Source organism: Grammomys surdaster, unplaced genomic scaffold (genome assembly GCF_004785775.1).
Source record: "Grammomys surdaster isolate TR1022 unplaced genomic scaffold, NIH_TR_1.0 139, whole genome shotgun sequence".
In the NCBI taxonomy this organism is placed as follows: Eukaryota; Metazoa; Chordata; class Mammalia; order Rodentia; family Muridae; genus Grammomys; species Grammomys surdaster.
This window is the reverse complement of record NW_021604597.1, coordinates 9257888-9284008: the sequence shown is the minus strand read 5'-3', so window position 1 is coordinate 9284008 and position 26121 is coordinate 9257888. Positions and strand designations below refer to the sequence as shown.

The window sequence follows — 26121 nt, the reverse complement described above, 5'->3', positions numbered from 1 at the left end:
AATTGTATACGCTTTTCATAATGGATCACCAATAAAAAATATCCACAGCCAAACCAAGAACCCCAAAGCCATGACTTCTCAGGCTAAGTATTTAGTTAGGATATAGTCGTACAGAATAAGAAGTTACTAAAGAAAACCCCAAAGCAGCTCTCACCGGCCAGCATCCTGGTGTCCCATGCACACATTCATGAGGGTGTTGCACACAAAGCTGTACCGATTGGCAGCATTGTCATTGAGGATCTTGCCCAGCATTGAATAATTGATGCTTCTGGCAGAGGGATTCTCAATAAAATCCATCATAAAGTCTGGATCCCAGCGTAAGTTGGAATTTGCAGGCATTACATTATTATAGATGGTCTGCTTTACTTTTGAACAGGCACTACTAAGATTAGAAAAAAACAGTTATAAAAGGAAAAAGGGAACAAAACAAGCAAGAAAAGCACTTCACTTGTGGACATTTTAAGTGGCAACTACTCTAAGACTTCCCTAGACCATCTTTCTACATCCTATTATTATTAATATCAAAATCTTGGTAAACCAGCATTGGTACAATATCTGAGATAGAGTAATTACTTAATGAAGAGATTTTGAAATTATAACTGGAAACAAAAATCAATGTATTTACTATGCCTTCTAACAACTGTTTCTTCCTTAAGAGCAGTTGTAAAGTGTTATAACCTAAAAAAAAAAAATGGATCCAATTACACATGAGGAAAAATTTAGTGTTTTAATTCTGACTGTACACCCTAAACTCTATACCTTTGGGTGTAGTATGCCAAGTAATAGCCACTGTGCCAAGGTTACTGTGGGCTCTACGCGACAGCTGGGACAAATGGAGGCAAACCTCTGCCATCTGATCAGCTCATGCTCTCCAAGGAATACAGATACTACATTCTATAGTGTGTAGAAACTGTTACAGCATGCCTAAAAAGCTCTTGAAAATGGAGAGAGCTGTAAGTTCCCACCTAGCTGGGGCTGTACCCTGTATTTCAAGTCTTCCTGCGAAACAAGAAAACACATTTTAAGAACTGAGTGTTTTCAGTGGGCAACATCTGAACAGATATGGAATCCTAGAAATAAGAGAGAATTAGAGTGTATTCTCCAACGTCTCTCTGCAGACAAGAGGAGAAATGGTATAATCCCAAGCTTCTGATTCCATAAGAGCTTGGCTGCTCAGACCCCCTTGCTGTGGACAGTAAATCCACAAGCAGCAGCCCATTTTCTGCTCAAGAGCTCCACTATGTAGTACAGTCTTTTGGACCAAAATCCAGGCAGATGAAGGTTCTGTTATTAGGGCAACACACAGATCTACTAAACTGCAGAAGCTTTTCTTCTTGTCCTTCTTAAGTTCTGAGACCTACTCCACTCTGCTTTCAAATTCAGACTTCACTGGAGAGCCAGTCTGGCTGGCCAGCCTAACTTCTCTAAACTCTGAGTCTCTGCACCTTTCCTTTCTCCACTCCTTATCTTCTTTATCATACTTCCCAGGAGGAGCTTCTCTGTTTTGATAAGATGCTGGCTGCCACTGAAAATATGCTCTCATTCTTCCCACACTCTGCTGCCTACACCTGGGGAATTGAGCCAAAACTTCAGGCAAGTTCCTTCTGTAACTGTGTGTGTGTCTCAGGAAAACCTGATAGAGCAATGAAAGCCACGCATGCCTTGAGGTCAGACAACTTGTTTTAAATCCGGGCTTCATCATATGTTAAAAATGATCAGGAACAATCATTTGTGGCTAAAGAAACTCACTCTGCTTCCCAGGATAATGACAATTCAAAACTTGAATGGAAAAATTGCCAGAGTTTTGTGGCACTCAAACAGCAGGAGATATGGTTAGTGTTATGCTTCCCCCAAATTTCCTCCCTACACAACTTTACGGTGTTTTAAATAAGATTGTAACAACTTTTTATTACTGTTGTACTAACAGAAATCTCCCTGCTCATGTAGCTTCTTTGTAAATATTTTTCCTAACCTCCAAACAGACCTCTGACTATACACTACTCCCAGAGAGCCCCATTCCATTTCCGTTTCTTCTTGAAGACTATGCATTCATTCTATGTGATACCTACCCTGCTGGTGTTAATAGCACCTTAGTCCACTGATGAACACATAAAAATAAATCCTGTGCACTTAATGAACTCACTTAGCCCACCTGGTACTACATTATAGGAACCATAGGGGCTGTCCCCATTAAAACCAGGGCTGTTGCAAAAAGAAATCTACCTCTAAGAAGTATAAACTGAAAATTCAAAACACAGCAATAGAAGAAAATGAAAATTTTTTTTGTTATTTCATTCAAATATTTTACAAAGGACTATTTTAAATCAAATGGTAACATTTGGATCCCAGAGAGGAGCCAAACCACAAGTAAATATATAATGTATGTAAACCAGTTAACACTGAGGTTTGCAGAATGACTGACTGAGAATGGGTTGTCATTGAACACAAGGTTGTCAGCAAACAGCACCACAGCTGCTGGGTAACAAGGCACATGCACCACACTTGGGGAGAACACCATAAGCAAGGGGAGAGCATCAGCAAGTAGACTGTGCTCCAGGTGTGAGGAACAGAAGGGAGGTTCTGGGGACAGAAGAGAATACACTAAAGGAAAGGAACACAGGAGAGATGAACTCGAACACATCTCAAAGGCCATATCAGAGCTGTGAGTTTTATATTGCATAGATGATAACCATGGTTACCTCACAGTCATCCTTGTTTGAAAGAGTCACTTCAGCAGATGTGCTGAGACTATCTACAGTGAGTCTGGGTAAAGGCAGTGAAGCCAATGAGAAAGACTCTGCAAGCTGGTCCAAGCAAGGGATGCCTATGATGACAATGACTGGGGTATTGAAGAGAGGTCAAATGTGATCCATATATAGAAGTCATAGCTCACAGCATTTCTATGGAAACTGAACACAGAGCAAGGAGGAGCAGAGGAAACCATCACTGACATGTCTTCTGGATTCCCAATACCCTCTGCCACATTATTTCCTTCTGTAATTCCCCAACAGGCACTTAATGTCTGGCACTCATGATGCTAAGCAACAGATGAAAGAAACTGGGGACTCTACTTAAACAGACAATTAAGAAAGCAGATAAACAAATGAAGACGCGCGCTTGCAAAGAACCCTGAAAGACTGTTTCAAGTGAGGTGAAAGCAGAGGCAAAATACAGAATGTTTTTACTCAAAAAGCTGTAACCATAGTTACACAAGCAGCAATGTGTACTAACAGGAGGCCCTAACTTCTGCAAAAATTAATTCAGTATGAACTCTGAGTCAGAGTTCTGAGAAGATAAAAGTACCAAGTTTATAAAGCTATAAACTTTTGGACTTGTTTTAAAAATGTTCCTCAAGCAGCATAATTAATTGACAGGAGTAAAATTCTTGGCAGGAGAGTGGTTGCCATCTGAAGGCTTAATGACAAGCAGGCCAACCTCATACTTAACAGCATTGTCTCGTAATCAACACACGCACTCCTGTGTCATGCCTCAAACATCAGGATTTATCGCAGTGTAACTCAGCTGAGTAAAAACAGGCCATGCAAATAACTGCTTTTAATTCGTGTTGGTTAAGTGATATTTAGAGAAGTGCTAGCCTTCCATTAAAAGCTCATCCACGCATGAGGAAATGATTTGCTAAAGACTAAACAGATTTTTACAAAGAGAGGAAATAAGTTTTAAAACACTAAGTTGGGAAGTGGTAAAAATTAAGGGTATAGAGCCTTGGGAATCACTAGGAAGGAGAAAGATTTGCAACTTTGTGATGCAGAAAGAATGCAGGAGCCAAAGTAGGAGGAAAAGCCTGCTAAAAAGGCAAGACAGGAACAAACAGGACAAGACAAAAGCACTGCCTTCAAGGAGTCTTTTGAGAGACTTCTAAATTTTAAATTCTATTTTAAATTAAAATATAGTCATATACCAGATTTTAATCATGACTTCAATATGATTTACCTAAAACTTCTAAAGGAATGTGAGGTCTTAAGTAAGAGACCCTTTCAGGAGTGGTGTACAGCTCGTCACCTAAAATGTTACCTATATACTAAAAAAATTTTGCAATTACATACCTTTATTATTGTCACTAAGTATTTTAGTATCTGTCTAAATGACTAAAATTTTGCAATTACATACCTTTATTATTGTCACCAAGTATTTTAGTATCTGTCTAAATGACTAAAATTTTGCAATTACATACCTTTATTATTGTCACCAAGTATTTTAGTATCTGTCTAAATGACACTCAAGTAGATCAAACACTTTAGACTAGCTTACATCAGTACACAGAATATAAACAACAATGGGACCATTAACAAATGAAGATGTTCATGTCTGTGGTTTTGTTGTTGCTTGTTTTTGTTGTGTTTTTTTACTTTTTCCTGCTCACCTAAAAAGGTCTCCAAATTTACTTCTGAGGTGGCTGCAAGATACATAGAGGTCATAGAGGTAGGCCAAGATACATCTTTCAGGGGAAGAACATTCCGAGGGGTTGACAACATGCTTCACCACACCACACAACCTGAGGATAGAGATACAGGAATAAAAAAGTCATTATCTTGATAGTATGTGAATAACTAATGAATTCTTTAATGTCTGCCTACCTAGTACTTAGAAATATGTATGAGACATAAAAAGAAACCAGATTGTTCATAAAAATATGAAATTACTAAATATCAATTTTTGTTACACCGAATACTAGAAAAGCTAAAAAAAAAAAAAAAAACTCAGAAATATCCGTAATGAAAGGAATTCTCCACTACGATTAACAATTAAAACTCCATCACTTAAGCTGCTGTGACTAGAAAACAGGAAGGGTAGGCAGAGAAGTTTAAATCAATACAGAGTTTCACAAATTCAATCAGTTGGCAAAGATTGTTCAGTAGTTTGGAAAGAAACAATTCTTCAGTGCAGAAAATCTGCTGAACTTGATGAATCCACGGTTTGGAATCCCATTCCTCTTGTTTATACTAACTGCAGACAACTTGGCTTATCCTATGTAAGAAGGTGAAAATCCATTCTCTTTAGAGGCATCCTTTATAATAATGCCTTTCTTTCCAGAGTACCAACATCACAGTCATTTTCCTCCCTTCAAAACCATGGACTCCTGTGTCCATACAACATGGCCGTCAGTATAGCATAGAAGGAAACACCTGTGTTCCATCCACATGTGTGTCTGACCCCACCGCCACCCTGTATCTGACATAGGACGCCACATAACATGCTACCAACAATATCACAAATGGCTGAGACCCTGAAAAGAGTTTAATAATAATCTTCTGTCTCACTACCATCACTGTACAAAGAAGGCTGTTAGGTGAAGGGACCTGAAGGGGAAGCATACTAGACCACTCTCCACCATTCAGAAGACTTGGGAAATCAAGAGGTGGTAGTCTGCAGTGTTCAGGCCCATGAGGGATAAGCATTCTCCAGCATCAGAGATGGATGCCAGGAAAATAAGTATCCCCGGTAGTCTGAAGGAATGTCACCTGATGGGGCATTTGGTGATTATAAAGAAGGACAACATGCTATGTATGTCTTTCTTGGTCTGTGTTACCTCACTAGAGATTATTTGTTATTGTTCCATCCATTTTCCTGCCAATTTTATGATATCATTTTTTCCTAATGGCTAAGTAATAGCCATTTATTGTGTAAATGTACCATATTTTCTTTGTCTAGTCTTTGGTTAAGGGACATCTAGGTTGTTTCTAATTTCTAGTTATTATGAAGAAAGCCACAATGGACATAGCTGAGCAAATGTGTTTGTAGTAGGATGAAGCATCTTTTGGGCATATGTCCAGAAGTGGTATAGCTAGGTCTTGAGATAGATTCTCAATTTTCTGACAAACCACCACAGTGATTTTTACAGTGGCTGTACGAGTTTGCTCTCCCACCAGCAACGGAGGAGTGTTCCCCTTGCTCCACATCCTCACCAGGAGGAGCCCTCGCTTGAGTTTTTTACCATAGTGATTCTGACAGGTGTAAGATGGAATCTCTGAATCATTTTGATTTGTATTTCCCTGATGACCAAGGATGTTGAACATTATTTGTTTAAGTGTTTCTCAGCCATTTGAGATTCCTCTGTCAAAAATTCTGTCTAGATCTGTATCCCATTTTTAAATTTGATTATTTGGTTTATTGATGTTTAGTTTCTTGAGTTCTTTAGATATAAGCCCTTTGTCAGATATGGAGCTGGTAAAAATATTTTCCTATTCTGTAGGCTGCTGTTTTGTCCTATTGAGGGATATACTCACTTATAAGTAGACATTAGGTATAAAGTAAAAGATAATCATGCTACCGTCCACAGATCCAAAGAGGCTAAGTAACGAGGGACACATGGATCTCCCTGTGCAGGGGAAATAGATTTTGCAGGGGGACTGAGGACAGATGGCATGGGGACAGGAGGGATCAGGTGTAGGGGATGGAGTACTAAGAGAAAATAATGGGAAAGATAACTGTAATGGGGACATTTGAGGGGCAAGGTAGAAATCTAGCGCAATGAAAACTCCCTGGAATCTACGAGGGAGACCCTAGCAAAGACTCCTAGTAATAGGGGATATGGAGCCTGAACTGGCTGTCTTCTGTAACCAGGCAAGGCATCCAGTGGCAGGACTTGGACACCAACCCAGCCACAAATCTTCTACAGTTTGTAGGCAGTTTGGCCTGCCTACAAGATGTGCTGGGGTAAAGGTGGCACAGAACTTTTGGGAGTGGGCAACCAATGACTGGTCCCCTTTGAGACCCACTCTATGAGAATCCCACACCTGAACTGCCTGGATGGCCAGGAACCAGAGGCTGGACAGTCCAGAGACCTGGGACAGAACCAGAAACAACTGGAAAAGAAGTAGTGAATAACATGATTCCTAATTATATTCTGCTATACTCATACACCAGAGCCTAGCATAACTGTCATCAGAGAGGATTCTTCCAGCAACTAATGGGAGTAGATACAGAGACCCACAGTCAAACATTAGGAAGAATGTGGGGAATCTTGCAGAAGAGGGGAAAGGAGAAAGGACAGTAGAAGCTAGAAGAATCAAGCATACCAGAAGAACATGGCCTACGTAATCAACTAAGCAGTGCTTGTGGGGGCTGACAGAGACTGAACCAACAATTAGGGAGCCTGTATGTGTCTGACCTAGGTCTCTTGCATATATGGTATGGTGTATAACTTGGTCTTCTTGTAGGATTCCTAGTAGTATGAGTATGTGTTATCTCTGACTCTTTTGCCTGCTTCTGGGACCCCTTTCTCCTATTGCCTTGTCCCGCTTTGATATAAGGGATGTGTCTAGTCTTACTGTAACTTGTTCATTTGATATCCCTGGGAGGCCTGCTCTTTTCTGAAGGAAAATGGAAAAGGAGTGGATCTGGGGGAAGAGCCAGATGAAGGGGAGAACTGGGAAGAATGGAGAGAGGGGAATCTGTGATGGGAATTGTAATATATCAGAGAAGAATAAATTTTAAAAAACAAAAAAAAAATTTTTTTAAAAGCAATTTTAAAAAAGAGGGCAACAGGTATAAACAATGGTCCCATAGTTTAAGAGGGAAGAAATGATTCAATATGCTGGTTATGCAGAAGCAAACGGATCCCAATATAACATGGAAAATAAAGAATTATCCTGTAACTAAAATAAACAAATGCAAATTGATAGCTGCATTCATCTTATAGTGGTTTTCACTCTCCAGGACTAAAACCTTACACCGTGGTGGTAGGATATTCTCAGTCACATTAAGGAGAGAAATTATAACTCTGACCCAAAAAAAAAAAAAAAAAAGTCCTACTGTGTGTCATAGTTAGAGACAGCTGTCAATCTGACAAAATCTGAGTCACTTGGAAATGATGGGGGCGGGGGGTCACGTGCTTAATTCACATGGGAGGGTCCAGTTTCCTGTAGCCTGTGTTATCTCTAGGCAGGCAGGCCTGGGTTGCATAGGAAAGCTGGCTGAACAAGGCAAAGGAAGTATGCCAGTAAGTTCTTGCATCCAGAGTCTTTCCTTGAGCTCCAGTCCTGGTGTGCCTCAATTATACAACTACACAGTATAAGCTGAAAAAAAAATTCTTTGGTAAAGTTGAGTTTGGTCAGAGTGTTTACTGCAGCAACAAAAAGCAAACCAGGGCATTATAGATAATGTAAAAATATAACAGAGGGGCTGGAGAGATGGCTTAGTGGTTAAGAGTACTGACTGCTCTTCCAGAGGTCCTGAGTTCAATTCCCAGCAACCACATGGTGGCTCACAACCATCCGTAATGGGATCTGGTGCCCTCTAGTGTGTCTGAAGACAGCTACAGTGTACTCATATATATAAAATAAATAAATCTTTAAAAAAAAATATAACAGAGTTAAGCCAAATATAATTCCATGAATATTTAATTATATATTCTAAATGTCAAGATATTAAAACAATTTAAAACTAACAATCAAAGAACAACCAAACAAAAATACTTTTTCCAATTCAGTATGTCTTCATGACCAGTGAATGAGTTACTGAATGAATTATCATTTTAAAATTGAATGAATAAATGATTTTTAAAAGAATTATGTTGATAAAACAATAACAAGTCAACTTCAATCTTCAGCATTTATTAGCTGTGTAATGAATGTGGGCATATCACTTCTGATATCACCTACTGAATGACACAAAAGAGTGAGGCCTCACATAAATACACATCTCCTTACACTTGAAAGCTTTTGAGGTTTGTAATATTCTACTTCTTAAACTAGATATACATGTAAATCAAAGAAAAGCCTCTGCAAAACTGATGCCGCTAGAGAAATACAGTTTATAAATTAAATGTGTCTGTTAAGATACAGAAGGGGAGGGAACAAACCAGAAAACAAGTGATGAGACAGGAGAATAAAGAATGGGTTTTCTTTTTTTATAAAAGGCCCTAGAAGAGCAGGTGGGGAGCAAACAGGATGCTTCCACAGAGCTCCCTGCACTTCTATTTAAACACAGTCTCTAGCAGACAGATACACTGGTCAGTTCCTTAGCGTGACTTCATGAACAACAGCAGAATGAGCCTTTGTCTATTAGACACACAGACAGACAGCTTTCATTAATCAGAAAGAATACGGCCAAGTTTCTGCAGTGCAAATGTGTTGCAAGGATTATTTAGTGTCTGTTTTTTTTCCAATGTACACTGAAAATAGATGCCCAGTGACTTACTGCTAGCAGTAAGTTGTTGGGCGGCATAATGAGAGAGAGCTGTGCATGACCTGGAGATGGAGAGGAAGGAATAGTTTTGGGAAAATTATTTTAGGTATGTTTTCATTGAATATTTACTAAGACATCTAAAATTTCAAATTAAATGGCATCAAAACAACTTTGAACCAATAGTCAAAACAAAAATACTTTAAATGCACTGTATTTCACCATGAATCCTACCTTTTAGGATTAGGAAAAAAAAAAGGCAACGCTACTTATATACCCACCCTTCAAACACCTGGGCTGTCTGATCAGGATTTAGGATCAGGCAACTATGGTACCGCCTGAGAACGGCTACGATGCAGACACACAGTCCAGTAGTGTAACTTCCTGCCAGACTAGAAGACTTCAAGAGCAGCTCCGCTTCCACCACACTCAGTTCATTCAGCAACTGCAGCAGAAGCAGGGGGAGGGGAACAAACAGAAAAACTGGTCAGTGAACCATTAGGGCACATACCCCATATGCTATGGCATCAGACAGCACACTAGCTTTTGCTGTCGGTTACTTTTAAGCCTTTGCCAATTTTAACAAATGTTTTTCTGTCTAGACACCAGCATGTACACAACCAGGATGTAATCAGTGCTGAAACAGTTACCAAAACTTTCTGATACCCCAAGGCCCTGGATTAGGCTTTAAAAAAAAAACAACCCCATTCTTTATCTCTTTTTCTTTCTTTTCTTTTTTCTTTTTCTCTTTCCTTTTGGTTGTTGTGTTTCCTTTTTTTTCTTTCCTTTGAATGCAACACAATCAATAACTATAATAACTACTTTCTTAATTATAAAGCTTGGAGCAACTATAGAAAAAAGTCAAGCGTAATGTCTTTTCATTAACATGGAATAAATGAACTAAAACGTGTGTGACTACAGCGGGACGAGTAAAGCTATAAGGAGTATTTTAGAAGTCACTTATGCTCTTCACTGATTAAGTCTACTACAGAGAATATAGTACACTTCATTATCCCCCAAGCAAAATAATCAGGTATCAAAAAACAAAACAACAACAAACAATAAAAAAATCCTTTAAGTATATATAGTTTTAAATAAGACGTGTTATATTAGCATCAATTTTACCTTAATCGGAAAACTATTAATTCAAAATGTCTCAAACACTTTAAAATATGGTAGGTCCTTAAAATAGGTTGAATGTGATGGAACTGGCACATGCTCAAAGGCACGAAGTTCCAAGAGGCCAAAGAGAGTTGGGGCAGAGACGTGATTAGGGAAATGTTAATCAGTGGGGACTAAGCTCAACTGAATAGGAGAAAGATATTCTCATGTGCTGTGTAATATGGCAGGGTGGTTACAGGTAACAGCACGCATTGTACCTGGTAAAATTAGAGGAAAGGACTCTGACAGTTTCTACCATCAAGAAATGAGGTTTGAGGACATAGGTATGTGTCACTTGCTATGAGAATATACATAACATATACATGTTTTGAGGCATCATATGGTATCCCATAAAACTACATTTTGCACATTTATGCAAGTTAAAAAATAAGGGGCTTGAGAGCTGACTCAGTAGTTAAACGGCACTAGCTGCTCTTTCAGAGGGCCCATGCTCAGTACCCACCACCCTCATGGTGTCTCATAAGCATCCATAACTCCACTTCCAAGAGAGCCAATGCCCTCTTTTAAACTCTGCAGGCACCAGACACACACATAGTGCACATCTGCAGGCAAGACACTCATGCACATAAAATGAAATAAAAATCTAAATAATTTTTTTTTATATAAACATAAGCCAGGTCACAAGCTTGTGTAGCCTTAGGTACTCAGGGGCTGAGTAGGGAGGTCACTTCAGATGGAAGGTTCAGACCAGCTCAACAATATAGTGATAGCCTGGTTTTTAAATCAACAAATAGAAATTCTAAGGGAACAAGATAAATCTCTAGTGTCTGGCTGGTTCGCTTTCTTAAATGTGAGAAAGGAAGGCACAGTATAGTCTCTTTGACACCTGTATGGCAAAGTCAATTAGCCCATTGATGTTCAGCGCTGGCTCCATGAGATCAAAGATGAGCTGAATATGGTGAGCCAAAGGGAGGTGATAGGATGTTCCAGACGCAAAGCTTGTGATTTGTTCCAGCACATTGTTAGAGATCTGCTCAAACAAAAGCAAGGAAAATCACACAACCAGTAGTCCGGGCGGTGCTTCAGTTAGATATATTACATTGATCTTTTTTACAGCAACACATATGGAGTCATGTGATTCTATTTAGAAGTCAAAACATATACAAATCAGTGTTCTTATGATCATCTTTTGAAAATTTCAATTTAATCTACATACTGGTGACCCCAGAGGAAAAACACCCAAAAGTGTTAATCATCTGAGATATATTAACTGAATAACAATTGATTTCCTCTCAATTTCACAGTATTTTAATTAAACCATCAAACGGTTTCTCCTTCACCAATAGTGATGCTGGGTCAGCATGTCATATAATAAGTACATTAGGAATTACCTTTATGTATTGCTAACTATTGTAGAGCAAAAATACTTGAATAAAAACAGGTATTGAAGGAAACACCTAACACTCACAAATGAAGCTTGATATGCTTCCAAGTCTATAAGGGTCATTTATAAAAATTTGGGCTGGAAGTACACTACTTGAGCTCTTAAGGAAGTGGGAATACTGCAAGCGTGACAAACAGCCCTGAATGGATACCTGAGATGTCACTTGATGTTGATCAAAGTAGGAGAGGAGCTGGAGTTTCATGAACACATTTTCCGGGCTTGGATAAACCTCCTGCTTGTTCTTCCTGGCTTTCTGTCCTTCATCTCCAACTAAAGAAACATGAGCTGTGTTACTTTCCATTTAAATCAATCTCTTCATACTTTTAAAGATTTGTTTTGATGTGTGTATGTGTGTACATGCTCACTTGTTTGCACACGTATGTATGGAGGCCAGAGGAAAACATCTGGTGTCATCCTTCAAGTGCTATCACCATTGGAGTTTACCTTCTCTGATTGTACTCTAAGATGGTCTCTTACTGGCCAAAACTCACCAAGTAAGCTAGCCTGGCTGTCTAAGGAACACAAGGGGTCTGCCTATATCCACACCTACACAGCAATAAGATTACAACCATGCTCCATCACACCCAGCTATTTTTATGTGGATCCTGGAACATTACTGAGTTACCTCCCCGCCCCAGCTTTTTATGGGTAATTTTTACTGAAGTATGGCATAGATAAATGAAAGCAATACATACTCTATGCATTTTCACAAACAGAATGGGATCCAAATCATGAAATAATACCTCAATAATACCACCTATCTGACACTAATCTCCTCTCCCTCTCCAAGGGGACAAAGGTTTGGACAGCTTCCATCTTGGGTGGGTGGAAACTTTCACTCAACATTATGTTTTAAGATTGACTCACTATTAAGGTAATTTTAATGTGTACTAAATGTTAATAATTCTCACATATGTTATTTCAATGTGTGATTATATGCCACTATTTATTAATTCTTGCAAATAATGATTTGATTCTGGCTATCATAAAGTGACTTTGTAAGCATTCATCATTAAGTGACTTTAAAAATGCATCAATGAATCATCATGGTGGGGTGGGGAACACCAAGGCCCACTGGTGACTAAACAGGACATATTATAGGCTTTTTAAAAATATGGGTCATGTATTTATTTTGTGTTCATGTGCATTCACCATGGAACATTTGGGGAAGCCAAAGAAAAATTTAAGGGCATTCTCTCCTCCAGAAATCAAATTCAGGTGTTAAGGCTTAGTGGCAAGTCCCTTTGCCTTCTGAGCCATTCCACTAACTTTTAGACTCACCTCTGTATTTTTATAGACCAGTTAAATATATGCATATTTATTTACAATTTGGGTTATTTGGGGAACTCTGGCTTTCTTAACAACTAAGAGTAAAATTAAAGTCTCTAGAAAAAGGATGTATCTATGCATATACAAAGACAAATTTAAAAATGAAAAGTAATGGTTGGATTCCAGGACTTCTACAGCCCTATGTGCTAGCTGGTTAGAGGGAGTGCTGCAACTCAGTTTCATGTGGGAACTGTTAGTTCAAAAAACAAATGTTTCTGATTTCTCAAATGAAGGCATAAGAAGTAGGCAAGACTCTAAACTCCTCCACATCAAAAATGGGCCTCCCTTTGAACAGTCGGTCAGATACAAAATCAAAGTGAGTTCTCATCTTGCAGCTTGGTACAACAGATAGTGATACCAGAATAAACCAAGTAGTAAGATGAGCTGGCATTGGGCAGGGGAGATAGCATAATTAGCAAACGGCTTACCCTGTAAGCATGAGGCTCTGAGTGCAGATTCCAGAACCCATGTTAAAAAAAAAAAATGCTAGGACTGGTGACACCTGCCTGCGATCACAGCCTCTCGGGGAGGCAGAGCTGGGACAACTCATACAACCTCACTCAGTTACAAGCCAGTAAAAGACCATGTTTCAAGAAACAAACAACACAGTGGAGGATCCCAGAAGAATGATGCTTGAATTTGTTTTCTGACACTCACACTCACCATCCATGCTCACATCCATAAAGGAAGTGCTGGTAAAACACCTGACAAAGGTTCACTTCTGTCAAATTAGACCAATGATGATACAAACAAGAACTGGAAAATTAATTAGACTTGTCTTTCAGTATCTGTTCTCACAAGCACAAGTTAAACGTGGGATAAGGTCTTCTCTCTCACTGCTCTTTCGTGTATTATAAATATATTTGATTTGATAAGTTTTGATTTAGTTTTCATTTCCCTACTATCACTGCTCCAAGACTGAAAGGGTCGGACCTATTGTCTTGTGTGCATTAATCATTAACTTAGCCTCACTTGGATCAAAACAAACACAGAAGAAGACTTGAGGAAGTAGGCCTAGCTCAGAACTCCCAAGTGCATTTCTCTTTGCCCAATTGGGCAAAGAGGTTCCATTACTGACACATGTAAGGTCGTAAAAGCTTAACTGAAAAGATTTTCTAACTGAGTCTTGTAATCTAGAAAAAAAAAAATACTGATATTTAGTGGAGGTTTGAAATGAACAATTTTAATGCCATTTGCATGAGTAGCAATGCACTGAATATAAACAGGGTTTTTGTTTTTGGTTTTGGTTTTTGTTTTTTTGGTTTTTTTTTTTTTTTTGCCTATTTTCTTGTTTTCCTGGCATGCATCATTGCTCTTCCAAACCTTAAGTTTTACATTACAATTTTTAGCCTTTAAATTCTGAAAGTGTTGACCTTTTAGACAATGTTATTGCAAAGTTGACATGAAATTTAACTGGACATATTGTTTAAGCTTTAAGTTAGTGGAGCAGAAGTAGCTCAGTCAGCTGACTGATTGCTTAGCACACACACGGGCCTGAGTTCAACCCCTAGTAGTGCATACACAGGCATAATGGTGTGAGCCCATAATCCTAGCACATGGGAGGCAGAAGCAGGAGGAAGAAACATTCAGGCCAATTCCCCAAATTCCAGCCTGCCAGGAATACAGAAGACCCTATCTAAAAGAGACAAAACATAATAGCAGCAGACTTCGGGTTACCAATCCCCAAAGGGAAGACTGGCTGGTTCCGGAAGTGTCTTCAAGTGTTCTTCAAAGATCTAATCTTTGTTTTCCCAACAACAAACTATATGCTAGTCCAAGGGATTGCTTTCTTTCTTTTCTTTTCCAATCTTCACACTGCTAAGTAAAGTAAGGTGTGTGTGTGTGTGTGTGTGTGAACAAGTTTCCTTTAGCCTCAAGTATAGTTGGCTAACTTCTTGTATATAAACAAAGTCTTAAATAATAACTTAAAATGAACACTGTTTACCAAGTGGCTGAACCCTGTAGCTGAAGTTAAATCGAGGAAGACATCAGTTTGAAATGGTGTTTATGTGACTGACACTTTGAAACCCTGAACAGTGAACGTCTCTTTTGCAGTCCATATGGAAAAATAGACACTTAAGGGGTTGGCGAAAAGACAAGACAGACTAGTCTGGCATTAAAGCAAAATTGTGAAGAAAGGAAGGAAGCTTGACAGGAAGACTGCTTCTTTCCCCTTCCAACTTCCTTTGGTCTTTCTCCACCATAAATTTCAGAAATCTGCAAAGGCCCTCTACACTAATTTAGATAAATTAAGCGTGACTGTGCCTCTTATTGGCATCAGCACCTCCCACCCGAATTCCAACTCTGCTGAAAGCTGCTTCAAAATGCCCTTGGCTAGCTACTTAATGAGCCTTCCATATTCAGTCTTCTATCACAACTCATTTCCTGTTTTCTCTGTGAGAGAAAAACAGCACAATGAGAGTTTTCTTAGACAGAGCAGTTTCTTTTTCAAGCTCAACAAGAAGAGGCCAACAAAAGACAGTTTCGTTTCCCTTTCTTGGCTCTTGGTTGTTTCTCATGGTGCTGGTGTATTTGAAGGCCCTAACAGGCAAGGGAAGGGAGCCAGGGACGGAGATCACATGAGGGCAACTTCCCCACTGTGTTCTCAAAAGCCCATCCGGCAGACATTGGAGCTCCAGAAAAACAGGCCGAAACACAGGCAGCAGCCCTTCTGTTGTGCTCAGGCAGGTTTTACCCATGCTGACGGCAGAAAAAAAATTCAACTGTTTCCACTTTTAGAGAAAATCCAGTATACACAAGCAAGCCCTAGTAACGCATCCTATAAAAGTCATAAAAAAAAAAAAATGGAAAGGCTCCTGGGGAGTTTCTACTCAAGCAGGAAAACCAGCTGTTCATTCAGGGCAAAGGCAACTCTTCCCTCCTTCACGTGACTGATGAGTTAGAATGAGAACCAGCACCGGTGGTGCTAAGGTAGAAAACGATGCTGTGTTTTAAACCTTGACTATGAAATGACGTAAACCATAAAGAGAGTAATTAGGCAAATATGAAGTAGATAATTATAGGACTCCAATTATGTAATGCAATGACACAATACAAGGGCCAAGCTCTGAAAAAAATATGTGAAAATAACAGGGAAAGAAAATTTCACGTCAATCAAATCACCTCCTTCCCCTGGAATTATGTGGTGAGAGACTGAGCCGTGGCTACAATGGCAATTACCCTCTGGATAATGTGGAATCGGATCTATATCACGATTTGCCGCTCATGTGAAGTATCAGAGGACAGAGGAAAAGCAAATGATGCAGAGGAAAGGTAAACTGGCTGTTTGCAGGCAGTGTTCCGCCTCATGACTCAGAATACCACCCGCAGCGATGACCATAGAAAACTTGGTGCACGCATGACAAAGTACAAATCTTACCTGTGTCTCCCTACAGATGGTAGTTAATTAACACGAATGCTGCCAGTAATGAACACAAGGCCTTAGAATGTAAATGTGCCTATTCATATTTTAGTGACAGTCATTCAAGAGAGGAAGCACTGGGGACAGTGACATGGAGCACTCTGATAAGGCCAGGGAGAGCAGGGAGCACAGACAAACACAATGGGAGCCAGGGCACGGAGGCTCCTTACCCCCTGATTCTGTGGTGCTCTTCTTGTTCAGGATTTTGAGGATATCTTTGGTAATCTTCTTCAGCTGATGCCTGGCTTCGTCACGCTCTTTTCCGACTCCATAGAGAAGGATTGTCCGCTGGTTACATTCATGACTTGATGATTCATCCTGAAAAACAGCAATAGCCTCTGAAGCCAGTTTGCAGGGCTGGGGGTAAATTTTCTACTCCTGAGACACACTAATTACAGCCTCTCCATGTCTGCTTGCGGGGGTGGTATCTACCTGCTCGGCAACTCACCTCCACCGGCACCACCACCCCTGTCTTTCCGGTTTGGAACATGCTAAAGTAAAAATAATAACGTGCCAGCCGACCTGAAGCATTTGATGTGGGCGTACCCAACAGAGTAAGTTCTGGCTGTTCAAAGATTTTTTTGTTGTTGTCTAAATTTGACCATGGCATAAGACGATAATACTATGTCCTTAAGAAAAATGTCATTTCCTTAGTGAGCTTGGTCTTAGACATATAGCAATGGTGTGTGCTTTATATTTAGAAAAAAATATCTAGCTAGGACCTTCAAGCACCTTCAGAAAAACTGTATGACACTTACTTCAACATGACTGTATAAGATATATTAGTATTTATTTCCAGATGACAAAAAGCAAGTGTTGGGATCATCAGGCATGAGCTAAGTGGCTAGGACTTCAGAGTCAGAGATGACCACGCTATGTTTTAGACCCCTGATCACTGGAAATCCAAGCACTACTTTTTTCCTTGTGTGAAAATAAATTACCTGAGTAATGAACAGGAATCCAACACAGAGCTCACTTTACCTTTAGCCAAATATAAGTGTCCAAGGCACATCCTCACTCTTAGGACTGGCTTAAATCTTTCAATGCTAATTTCTCCCTGACATCTTTTGTTTTCCATTTTTTTGAGCAAAGTTATCTATTTTTCAGTTGGGTCTTCCAGTGTACCCCTCCCCTTTTTTGCTCTTTGTATAACACCCTCTAAAGAGCATCACCTTTTATCCTAAAGAACTCCTCCCAGGGGAAATGGATTGCGTATGTTCATCATTAGTGATGGCTCCAGCAGTGAATGAACCCTTCAGAAGTGGAGGAGCCACAGTGATACTCATAGTAACTCGTAACAAGCACCATGCTTCTGCAGCTCAGTAAGCACCATGTTCACTCTCCAAGTCTGTCAGGGTTTTTTTCCTTTCAAGTACACACTTCCCTTCAAGGCCCCAATTCAGTTACACTTGTTTCATTTTTTAAGACAGTGCTAGAAATAATATACATATTTGCATATCCTGGTGACTTAACCTCTCTATGCCCCCTGCTAATTCTTTAACGTTCCAAGTGTCTACAGAGGCCCACAGAAACCCAAACAGGGATGGTGAGAGATAAAAGATCCACACACCAATAACAAGTCAAGACAGCCCCAGCCCCATAGTGCACTATGCTTAGGGTAGAGAGAGTTTTGTAACTTATCTTAGTCATGACACTCAACAACTCCATAATCCTGGTTAATAAGCCTTGTTCCTTGTCTCAGATTCCTCTTCTTAAAATAGTGTGATGCCACCTTCCATTTAAGGATTTGTGAGAAGAAACAAGACATAACAATACACGCATGTACTGTGTACATACAGGGTACTCACTCCTCATATTCTAGACTCCCACTCTTCCACACACATCCTGAGTCCACACTGTTGTGCATAAACTAACACCTTCCATACACCTGCTTACGCCCTTCCTGCCATCTAAGATTCATAATTTCTATGGCTGACATCTGTCCACAGGTGCCATGTTATAACCTTATCAATGGCCACAGCATGTGGGGACTAGGAAGAGGAAGAAGAGTTTGCAGCTTTCATCAGACATAATTCATTGATTTCCTAGGTTATCGGGGGAGGGAGGGCAGGCATAGACGGCCGTCTCCCTGAGTCTTCTATTACTCTCTTTTGTAAGGACCAAGTTCGTAAGCACACCAAGCACAAAGGAAGCCAGTAGAATAAGGAACAAACTCATGGACAAAAGACAGAAGGGAAAAAAAAGAAGACAAAAATCATTGCTTTGTAGAAAATAACTAGGCTGCCAAAGTCCTAAGAAGGCTGAAGAAGTGAGGGACAGATAGACAGCTCATATCTGTGTGGTGAGCTAAGTCTTAGTTGTGGGGACGAGGAACAGAAAGCAGAATTTCAGAGGCACTTGGAGGAGAAAAGGGTCAGACAGCAGGGTCCAATGAATGAACATGTATCTCTCTGGATTTCATTGAACCACTTTGAAAAAGTTGTTGTAGAAAAAAAAACATGAAAATGTATAGTTAATATGTATTTGGTGTGATGTGGAACTAATTCAGGTCAGAAGAGAGGCAGTAATGGAGCACTGAGTTCCAAACCCTCCACATCCTACAAGAACAGTAGATAGGTACCTGAGGTGGTGGGGAATATGAGCAAGCCATTAAATGATGCTTCCGTGTGCTTCTTCATTTACTAAGATACTCTAACCATGCAAGGCCTAGAAATCAGGCTGGCAGACACAGCAATAGGACCATCAGCCAACGATCCAATAGGGAGCAAACAGAGGTAAGGAATCAGTTTAGATGTGGTGACTTTGGTTTTTGTTTGTGTTTTCTCTTTTGATTTGTTTGTTTTCATAAAAAGAAAAGTGAATATCACAAAAGAGGGGTTTCTCCAGACTAGCTGTGAAGATAGCACAGCAGGAAGTGATGGGGTGAAGTAAGAGCGGAGATGACAGGAGAGAAGTACAGGGGGTGGCAGACAAGTGACTCGAGTTTACTAGAAGCTGAGCGTGAACAACAAGTTCAGGGAAAAGAGAAAAATGATTTCAGTAATAAGCAGTAAACTCTAGGTTCAATGTTATGACACAAATAAAGAAGCCTCCATAGAGGACATCACATTTGCAGGGCAGATAACTGGTGAGAGGGGAGACACAATGGGGCATTGTCTAGATTAATAGGGCAGGGGGGGGATTAAGAAAACTATAAGTATGGAGATGAAGAGGTGAGAAATTTCAAATTCCAATCAGCCTACTGATGTGCTTGGGCCACTGAGCCAGGAAGCACAGCCCTGATGGAAAGAGATGAAATAGAGTCACTCCAAAGCAGCCTGAGATGAGATGGGAAGGATTTGCCAGGGAGAAGACCATACTGACTTAAGTTAATATCAGGAAAAGAGTAGTAACAATTATTGGCTTTCCAACAGCAAGGGGGAAACATTTTGAAGTTCCCAACAGGTGAAATGATTCATTTATGTCTATTTTTTTGTGTAAATAGAAAACTGTACAATTCAAACAGTGAATTGATCAGATAAAAAGCAACTCAACTTACAATTATGTATTAAATACTTGCAAATATGACAGTGGATTTCTACTCTTTTAACTTAGCATCCCCATACTGCATTCTCTGAGTAACATTAATGATCTGAGACCAGAACCAAAAATTATCGTAGTATCTATTCCCAGAAGGGTATATTCACTGGGCAGAAGAGAACCAATTAACCCTCTACAGAAGTCCAAGTCTTTATTTTTAAGATAAATGTTGAGACTTGATCAGGTCATGTCCCCGTAAACTGAGTTTTGAAAAGTACATCCTCCAGATCAATCACTCCTTTCTCCAGGCATTACATCATGCTCACAGGGATCTATCTGACTATGAAGCTAGAAGACTGAACCTTGAAAACCAAAGCACTCTTACCCACCACGGAAAGTCTTAAAGTGTCTTCTCAGAGAGACATCCTTAGGAGGAAATAATGGAGTTGGCCAAATTAAGGTCTTCCCTAAGTCATGTTGATATCTTTAAAATAAATGTCGAGAATAATGACCAAAATGTGTGTGTTTGTGATGTGTGTGTTTCACATTGTGTGACAACAGAGATGAGGCCATCAGAAAGATGTGCTCTTCCCCTGGCCCTACTTCCTGGTATTTATATAGTGATTCGATAAGCACAGAATATTAGAATTAGCTAATAGTTAAGGATGAGTCTTTGAAAATATTCTGAATATGTTCCTTTCTCTGGAACACTTAGAATAAACAGATGAGTTAATGCAATTATCCTCATAAAACAATACATAGAAGTCATACCTTAAGTTTGTATTTTTGAATATTTAAGTGGGAGCTCACCATGCACCATAGTAAATGGAACATAATGCCTCACCTCACTGCTAGGAAAGCAGTAAACTCTAAATAATAAGAATAAAGAATTAGGGACAGAGAGTAAAGTGCAGCGTTAGAGCATTTTTCAAGCATCTGGAAGAATATGGGTCTAATTCCTTGTGCCACATAAATAATGTATACATTATATACATGAATGAATGAACAAAAAACCCTAACCATTTCAAGTATAAATTATTAAAACAAGTTATGAAAAATTTGCCTTTGAATATGACCTCCTTCAGCTGAATCTCATGATAACCACATTATTTTGTTTAAGAAATAACTCAGGCAAATGTTTTACCCATAGTTAACCTTATGCTAGAAGAGCGAACGAGCATTCACAAGGAGAAAGGCTGTGTCACTCAGACAAAATAACTGTCAGCTTCTTTTTACTGGTAACTGTTCCTAAATGGTAGTACCCTTTCTTTATAAATCAGGAAAACAGATGACATATTTTTGAAGGAAATATCTGCTTTTCAATAGCACAGAGTCTACAATACACTGTTTCTATTCTTTCAAGCAAAGACAATGTTGATAGATGTTTGAATTATAAGACACAGCCTTTTTCTTTCTAAATATTCCCAATGCCAAGACGGCTTATTTTTGAAAGCTAATGTTCATATGACCTAAATTACTATGACCAATAAAGCTAAGCTACACCAATATATGTCCTCAATAAAAAATACTGATATAAAAATGAGAAAGTCATGAGAATTGGAAGATCCCAACTGATAATCAAATGTGTAATTACATCTTCATTCTCCTGCTCGTACAAGGACCACATATACTTCAAAGAAAGGCCTCTTCGGCTTAGAGTAATGCTATATGAGCTAAATATGTTTCAGATGAACATAAAGTACTGTCTATCTTCAATGGAGTTGGCAAAATAATTAACCATTTGAAATAAAAGTTCTGCTTGAATTTTCCAAATTATCTTGGCTAGAAAATAATCAAATTAAATTTCATTTCACAATAATATGATTATAAACCGTATGTGATGGCGGTGCTTACTTATGGGGGGAGGAGGGTGTGCCCAGCTAATTATGCTGTATGATAATAGAGTTTTAGGATGAGTTACAGTCTATCTAATACTTTTAGTCACTTTCATGGTGGTCAAAGGGGAAATTGGCAATTGTCCCCAAGGAGAAAATGTGAGAAGTTCAGAGAGAGGTGTTTGTGGCTGTCACCTCAATTCTCAGGAAAGATGAAGCTGGCTTCAGTAAAAGATCTTTTTATTCTTCAAATGCCTACTGAAAATGTTTTAGAAATTATATTTATATATATTCTCAATAAGAAAGACTTAGAAATCTTGAATTGGTTTTCTTTTAATGTGGGAGACTGATTCACTGAAGTAATCTATAATTCCCCTTAGGAAGACTGGTTTCAGCCGGGCGCTGGTGGCGCACGCCTTTAATCCCAGCACTTGGGAGGCAGAGGCAGGCGGATTTCTGAGTTCAAGGCCAGCCTGGTCTACAGAGTGAGTTCCAGGACAGCCAGGGCTACACAGAGAAACCCTGTCTCAAAAAACCAAAAAACAAACAAACAAACAAGACTGGTTTCAACATAGATTTCAGAAATACTATAAATATCCCAGAGTTTAGAATTTGGTATAAAGGCAATTATAGTGCTTATTTGATCAAAATGGAGTACAGCCACTTCACAAGCCATTCAGTCCTCAGTCCTCAGTCCTGGGCCCTGAAGAGGAAAGAGACTACAGAAATGGCATGGGGATGGTCTCAGAGACAAGGGTGGCACTGGACCAGACAGTCTAGGTTTGGAATTCACCTAGCTGTTCTACTAAGTTTCCTTCATTCAAAACCTGATGATAAAATGAGTACTGACTAATAAAATAAAAGTGGGTTGTTTCATGGCAGTATAAGAAATCAAATGTTGCCAATTATTATTCTGAAGCATAAAGTTCCTTTAGAATACTTTAGTTGCACAGTATCTGACACCTTCACACAAATATCCATGCAGGGGAAAAAAAAAACAATGTTCATGAAGTAAATGTAAATTATTTTTTAAAAAAGTATTTCAGATATCCAAACCAACAAATAAGAGAAGTTTAGTTGGCTTTGTTTATACACTAAGGTAAGAACAACCAAATAAAATTTCCAAAAAGTTTAAAATCAAACCAATACTTCTTTGTAGGTGATGGAAATACTGCAGCCAGTATGTGTCTGAATGTTGATAAAGTGAATGAGATCAATAGCTTGACTTCAAATTTCAGTGACAATAAAAGTCCAATGTCCTTTTATCCAGTGGTCGCCTCTGTATCATGCCTGAGCATCACATGGAAGGAAGGTTAAATACAAATGAGGGGTTTCTGGTTCACAGAAACTAGGCAGTGGCCCCTAAATGTACATTTTAAAAAATCTCTTCAACTGATGCTGAGCTGCCATGATACATCACTAAATCCATTAAACAAGTGTAAACACTCTCAGCATTCAGAATAAATGGGATATATGTCCCTAGTAGAAGCACCTACTCAAGTGGTTTTATTGCTAACAGCCATTTCAGTGGGAAATATTGTGCTTGTGCAAAAAGCATGTGCTTTTCCTCCAAACGCAGGGGCCAGAAATATTTATACAAATATAAATTTATCCTACAGTTTCACTCCAAGTGTGTCTTTTGCCTTTTTCGTTTAAAAGTTAAAAACTGCATATAGTAGTATTACCAAGATTAATTCAGTATTACCTTTACCCATAAATTCAATCCTAAAGAAACACTCTGTTATCTATGCCCTGTTCAGGCAAACCATGAAGGCTGTTTCATGCAACCAGCCTGGCAGGGGATGCAGTTGCTTTGCTTCCTAATGTAATTTGGGAATCTAATAATTTATAATGGGATGATGTTGTTTTACCCACAAAGATGATAATCAAACCCAGATTGCAAATAATGACATTATGAACTATGATAAAACGAGAAGCCGAAGGCTTACCCTCCCCAAGGGGGCACATATTTTGAGATAATACAATTACTTGTTAGACAGTGACACATCGTCCACTTTGAGCACAGTATGCTTTCAGGTGAACAGTTATCTGTGAAAGCGAGCCTGAAACCTTCTCCTGGAACACATTTAGAAGACTTCCTCTCAACTTGGATTTATCACTTATATGCATGCAAAATAGCCAAACACAAACAAAAAAAACCCCTCCACCTTGATTCTATTTCAAGTTTGGGAAAAAAAAAAACCCACAGTATCTTAAATTGCTTTTTAAAAGACGACTTCTCAGCCGTCTTTGCCTCACTATTTTCCATGAAATAAAAGGAGAAGTCCTAACACCAGACAGACTCGGAGTCTGCAGAGCTCTGAATATTCACAGAAGGTAATCTTCTACTGGGGGGGTGTTTTCCTCCCCTCTCCGCAGACAGACACTGAGTCTGCACAGCTCCAAGCCTGCATGGAAGGTGTGCTTTCTTCCTCTCTCCCTTTCTCTCTCTCTAGAACACTCAAGACTGCACTGCTGAAATCTCAGCAGATTCTCTATCACAGAGGGCTTTGGCAACAAAACCAAGTCACTGAGAGGAAAGTACCAGATGCCAGTCTGAAAGTTCTACTAACTAATATTACCGGAGACATTCATTTCCTTCAGATTCAACAGAATATCCAGGTAATGTTGTTATGTTAACATTTAACAGAAATCTACTTGTACTCTGATTGATATATAAATCAATATATATTGTTCTTGAAATTGAAAGCCTTTTATAGCAATTACTAAAACCAGAAGCATATGTTTGGAATGGTATTAAATCAATTAAACTAAGATACAAGTTTCAGTAGTGTGGGAGACTAAGTTCTTCAATTAAAATATGTTAAGCATGGAGAAATATTGATGTTTTGAGTCTAAAATGAGAATTAACTATAGATAAAAGGAATGGAAATTCCCAACGACAAGAAAGTTGTTAAATGATTTGCCTACTCTACACAATGAGCATTCTTAAGTTAGAATGGTCAGAACTATCCAGGAATGAGTAAATAAAAGGAACTAACTATTGCAAAGAGGGTTGAACTGTGGTGAACTCAGTCCCTCTGAGGTGTTGAATGAGAGGCTGAGAACTCAGCTCATACTTCTGGTGGTATTCTTAACTGTATCATTCTCAGTAATTAAAGGATCCCATTGACATTTGAAGGGAATATCTGCTATCTTTATTTATCATGTTAAATCTTCCATGAGAGTTCTATGGGGTTTTAAAACTGTATATTTGGATATGAGGAATCCCATTTTATGAGAAATCGTTTTATTTATTTGATGGAAATTTTAAAAATTTCATCTTAAATTTCAAGTTAGATACAAGACAGTCAAGTCAACTACTCCCATTCCTTAAGCTGTCTGCTGGGTGATGACCTAGGAGATCAGACCAGTTTCTGGTGTTTTGTTTTAGCTACCATTAAATATGCTACAAATCTGGGAATGATGCTCTGGCTGCTTTGAGAAATGTCAAATGATGATCACAGGTACAGAAGCTGTTGCCCGCATCATCACCATCATTATTACTATTTTAGGATTCACACTGAATGATATTCAAAAAACATTACAAACTTCAAATATAATGAACGAGTCGAAAATGACAAATACATGGGCTAAAAGCCCATGAGTCTCCGGGAGGCTAATATTTTATTGCATGGCTGAACACAGGCAGAGATATTTCCTAACACACAGGGAAATTTATTTGGATTATTATTTTCTACAATCTACTACTTAATTGATGAATAAATTTCCCAACAGTGATTTTATACCAATTTCTTTGAACTTTTCCATTTATAATTCTAACTTATAATTAATCACTTCTCTATTGAATTCATCAATGATATTAAAGAATGAAACCAGGAATATGGGCAGAGAAGAAAAGGCAGCTGTAAACAGACACAAAGGCTACTTGGCATACAAAAAGAAAAAAAGATGCAGGGGAACTAGACAAAGCATGGCTAGAGCCTGTCACAAGGCTTTTCTACATAAACACAGGAGGGCTGACACCAAGACAACAGTGCTGTGAAATACAACCTCCAACCAAAACAAGCACAAGGCTCTCATGACATCTCACAACGCTCTTCACATCATTTTAAGTTGCTAGAGATGGAATAGTTGCATAGATGGAATATTCAGGGATTCAGCTGTCTATTCATTCCTACTAACTGCCACAGTAAAGATAAGAAAACTCAAGTTTTAAGCAAAGCTGTACTTCTAAAATATATGTATGACGATAACAAGCAAACCAATGACCTGTGACTAAATGTGATCTATCTATCTCCCTCCCCCCCCCCCCCCCCCCCCCCACCCCCCCCCCACACCCGGCCAGCCCCCCCGGCCTCCCCCAAGACCCAGCCCCCCCCACA

The 26121-nt window shown here is 39.1% G+C and overlaps 2 protein-coding genes across 5 annotated transcripts in view; one reads left to right on the top strand and one right to left on the bottom strand.

Annotated features, from left to right (window-relative positions):
• Med12l (mediator complex subunit 12L) overlaps nt 1–26121 on the bottom strand; it is a 292238-nt gene that overhangs the window by 55343 nt on the left and 210774 nt on the right. Inside the window, exons 17-22 of the mRNA XM_028763676.1 lie at nt 16631–16778; nt 11862–11980; nt 11153–11296; nt 9426–9589; nt 4382–4513; nt 155–382 (exon numbers count right to left, since the gene is read on the bottom strand). Coding sequence (XP_028619509.1) covers nt 155–382; nt 4382–4513; nt 9426–9589; nt 11153–11296; nt 11862–11980; nt 16631–16778 — 935 coding nt within the window. The remainder of the gene's footprint in view (nt 1–154; nt 383–4381; nt 4514–9425; nt 9590–11152; nt 11297–11861; nt 11981–16630; nt 16779–26121) is intronic.
• P2ry12 (purinergic receptor P2Y12) overlaps nt 1–26121 on the top strand; it is a 53778-nt gene that overhangs the window by 25513 nt on the left and 2144 nt on the right. For 2 of the 4 annotated variants that reach the window (XM_028763660.1, XM_028763657.1), the window contains exon 2: nt 24232–24397. The gene's annotated coding sequence lies outside the window, so the exon portion shown is untranslated. Of the gene's footprint in view, nt 1–16694; nt 17015–24063; nt 24113–24231; nt 24398–26121 lie in introns of those variants that run through there. The other 2 variants (XM_028763659.1, XM_028763658.1) reach the window with 2 other exon arrangements.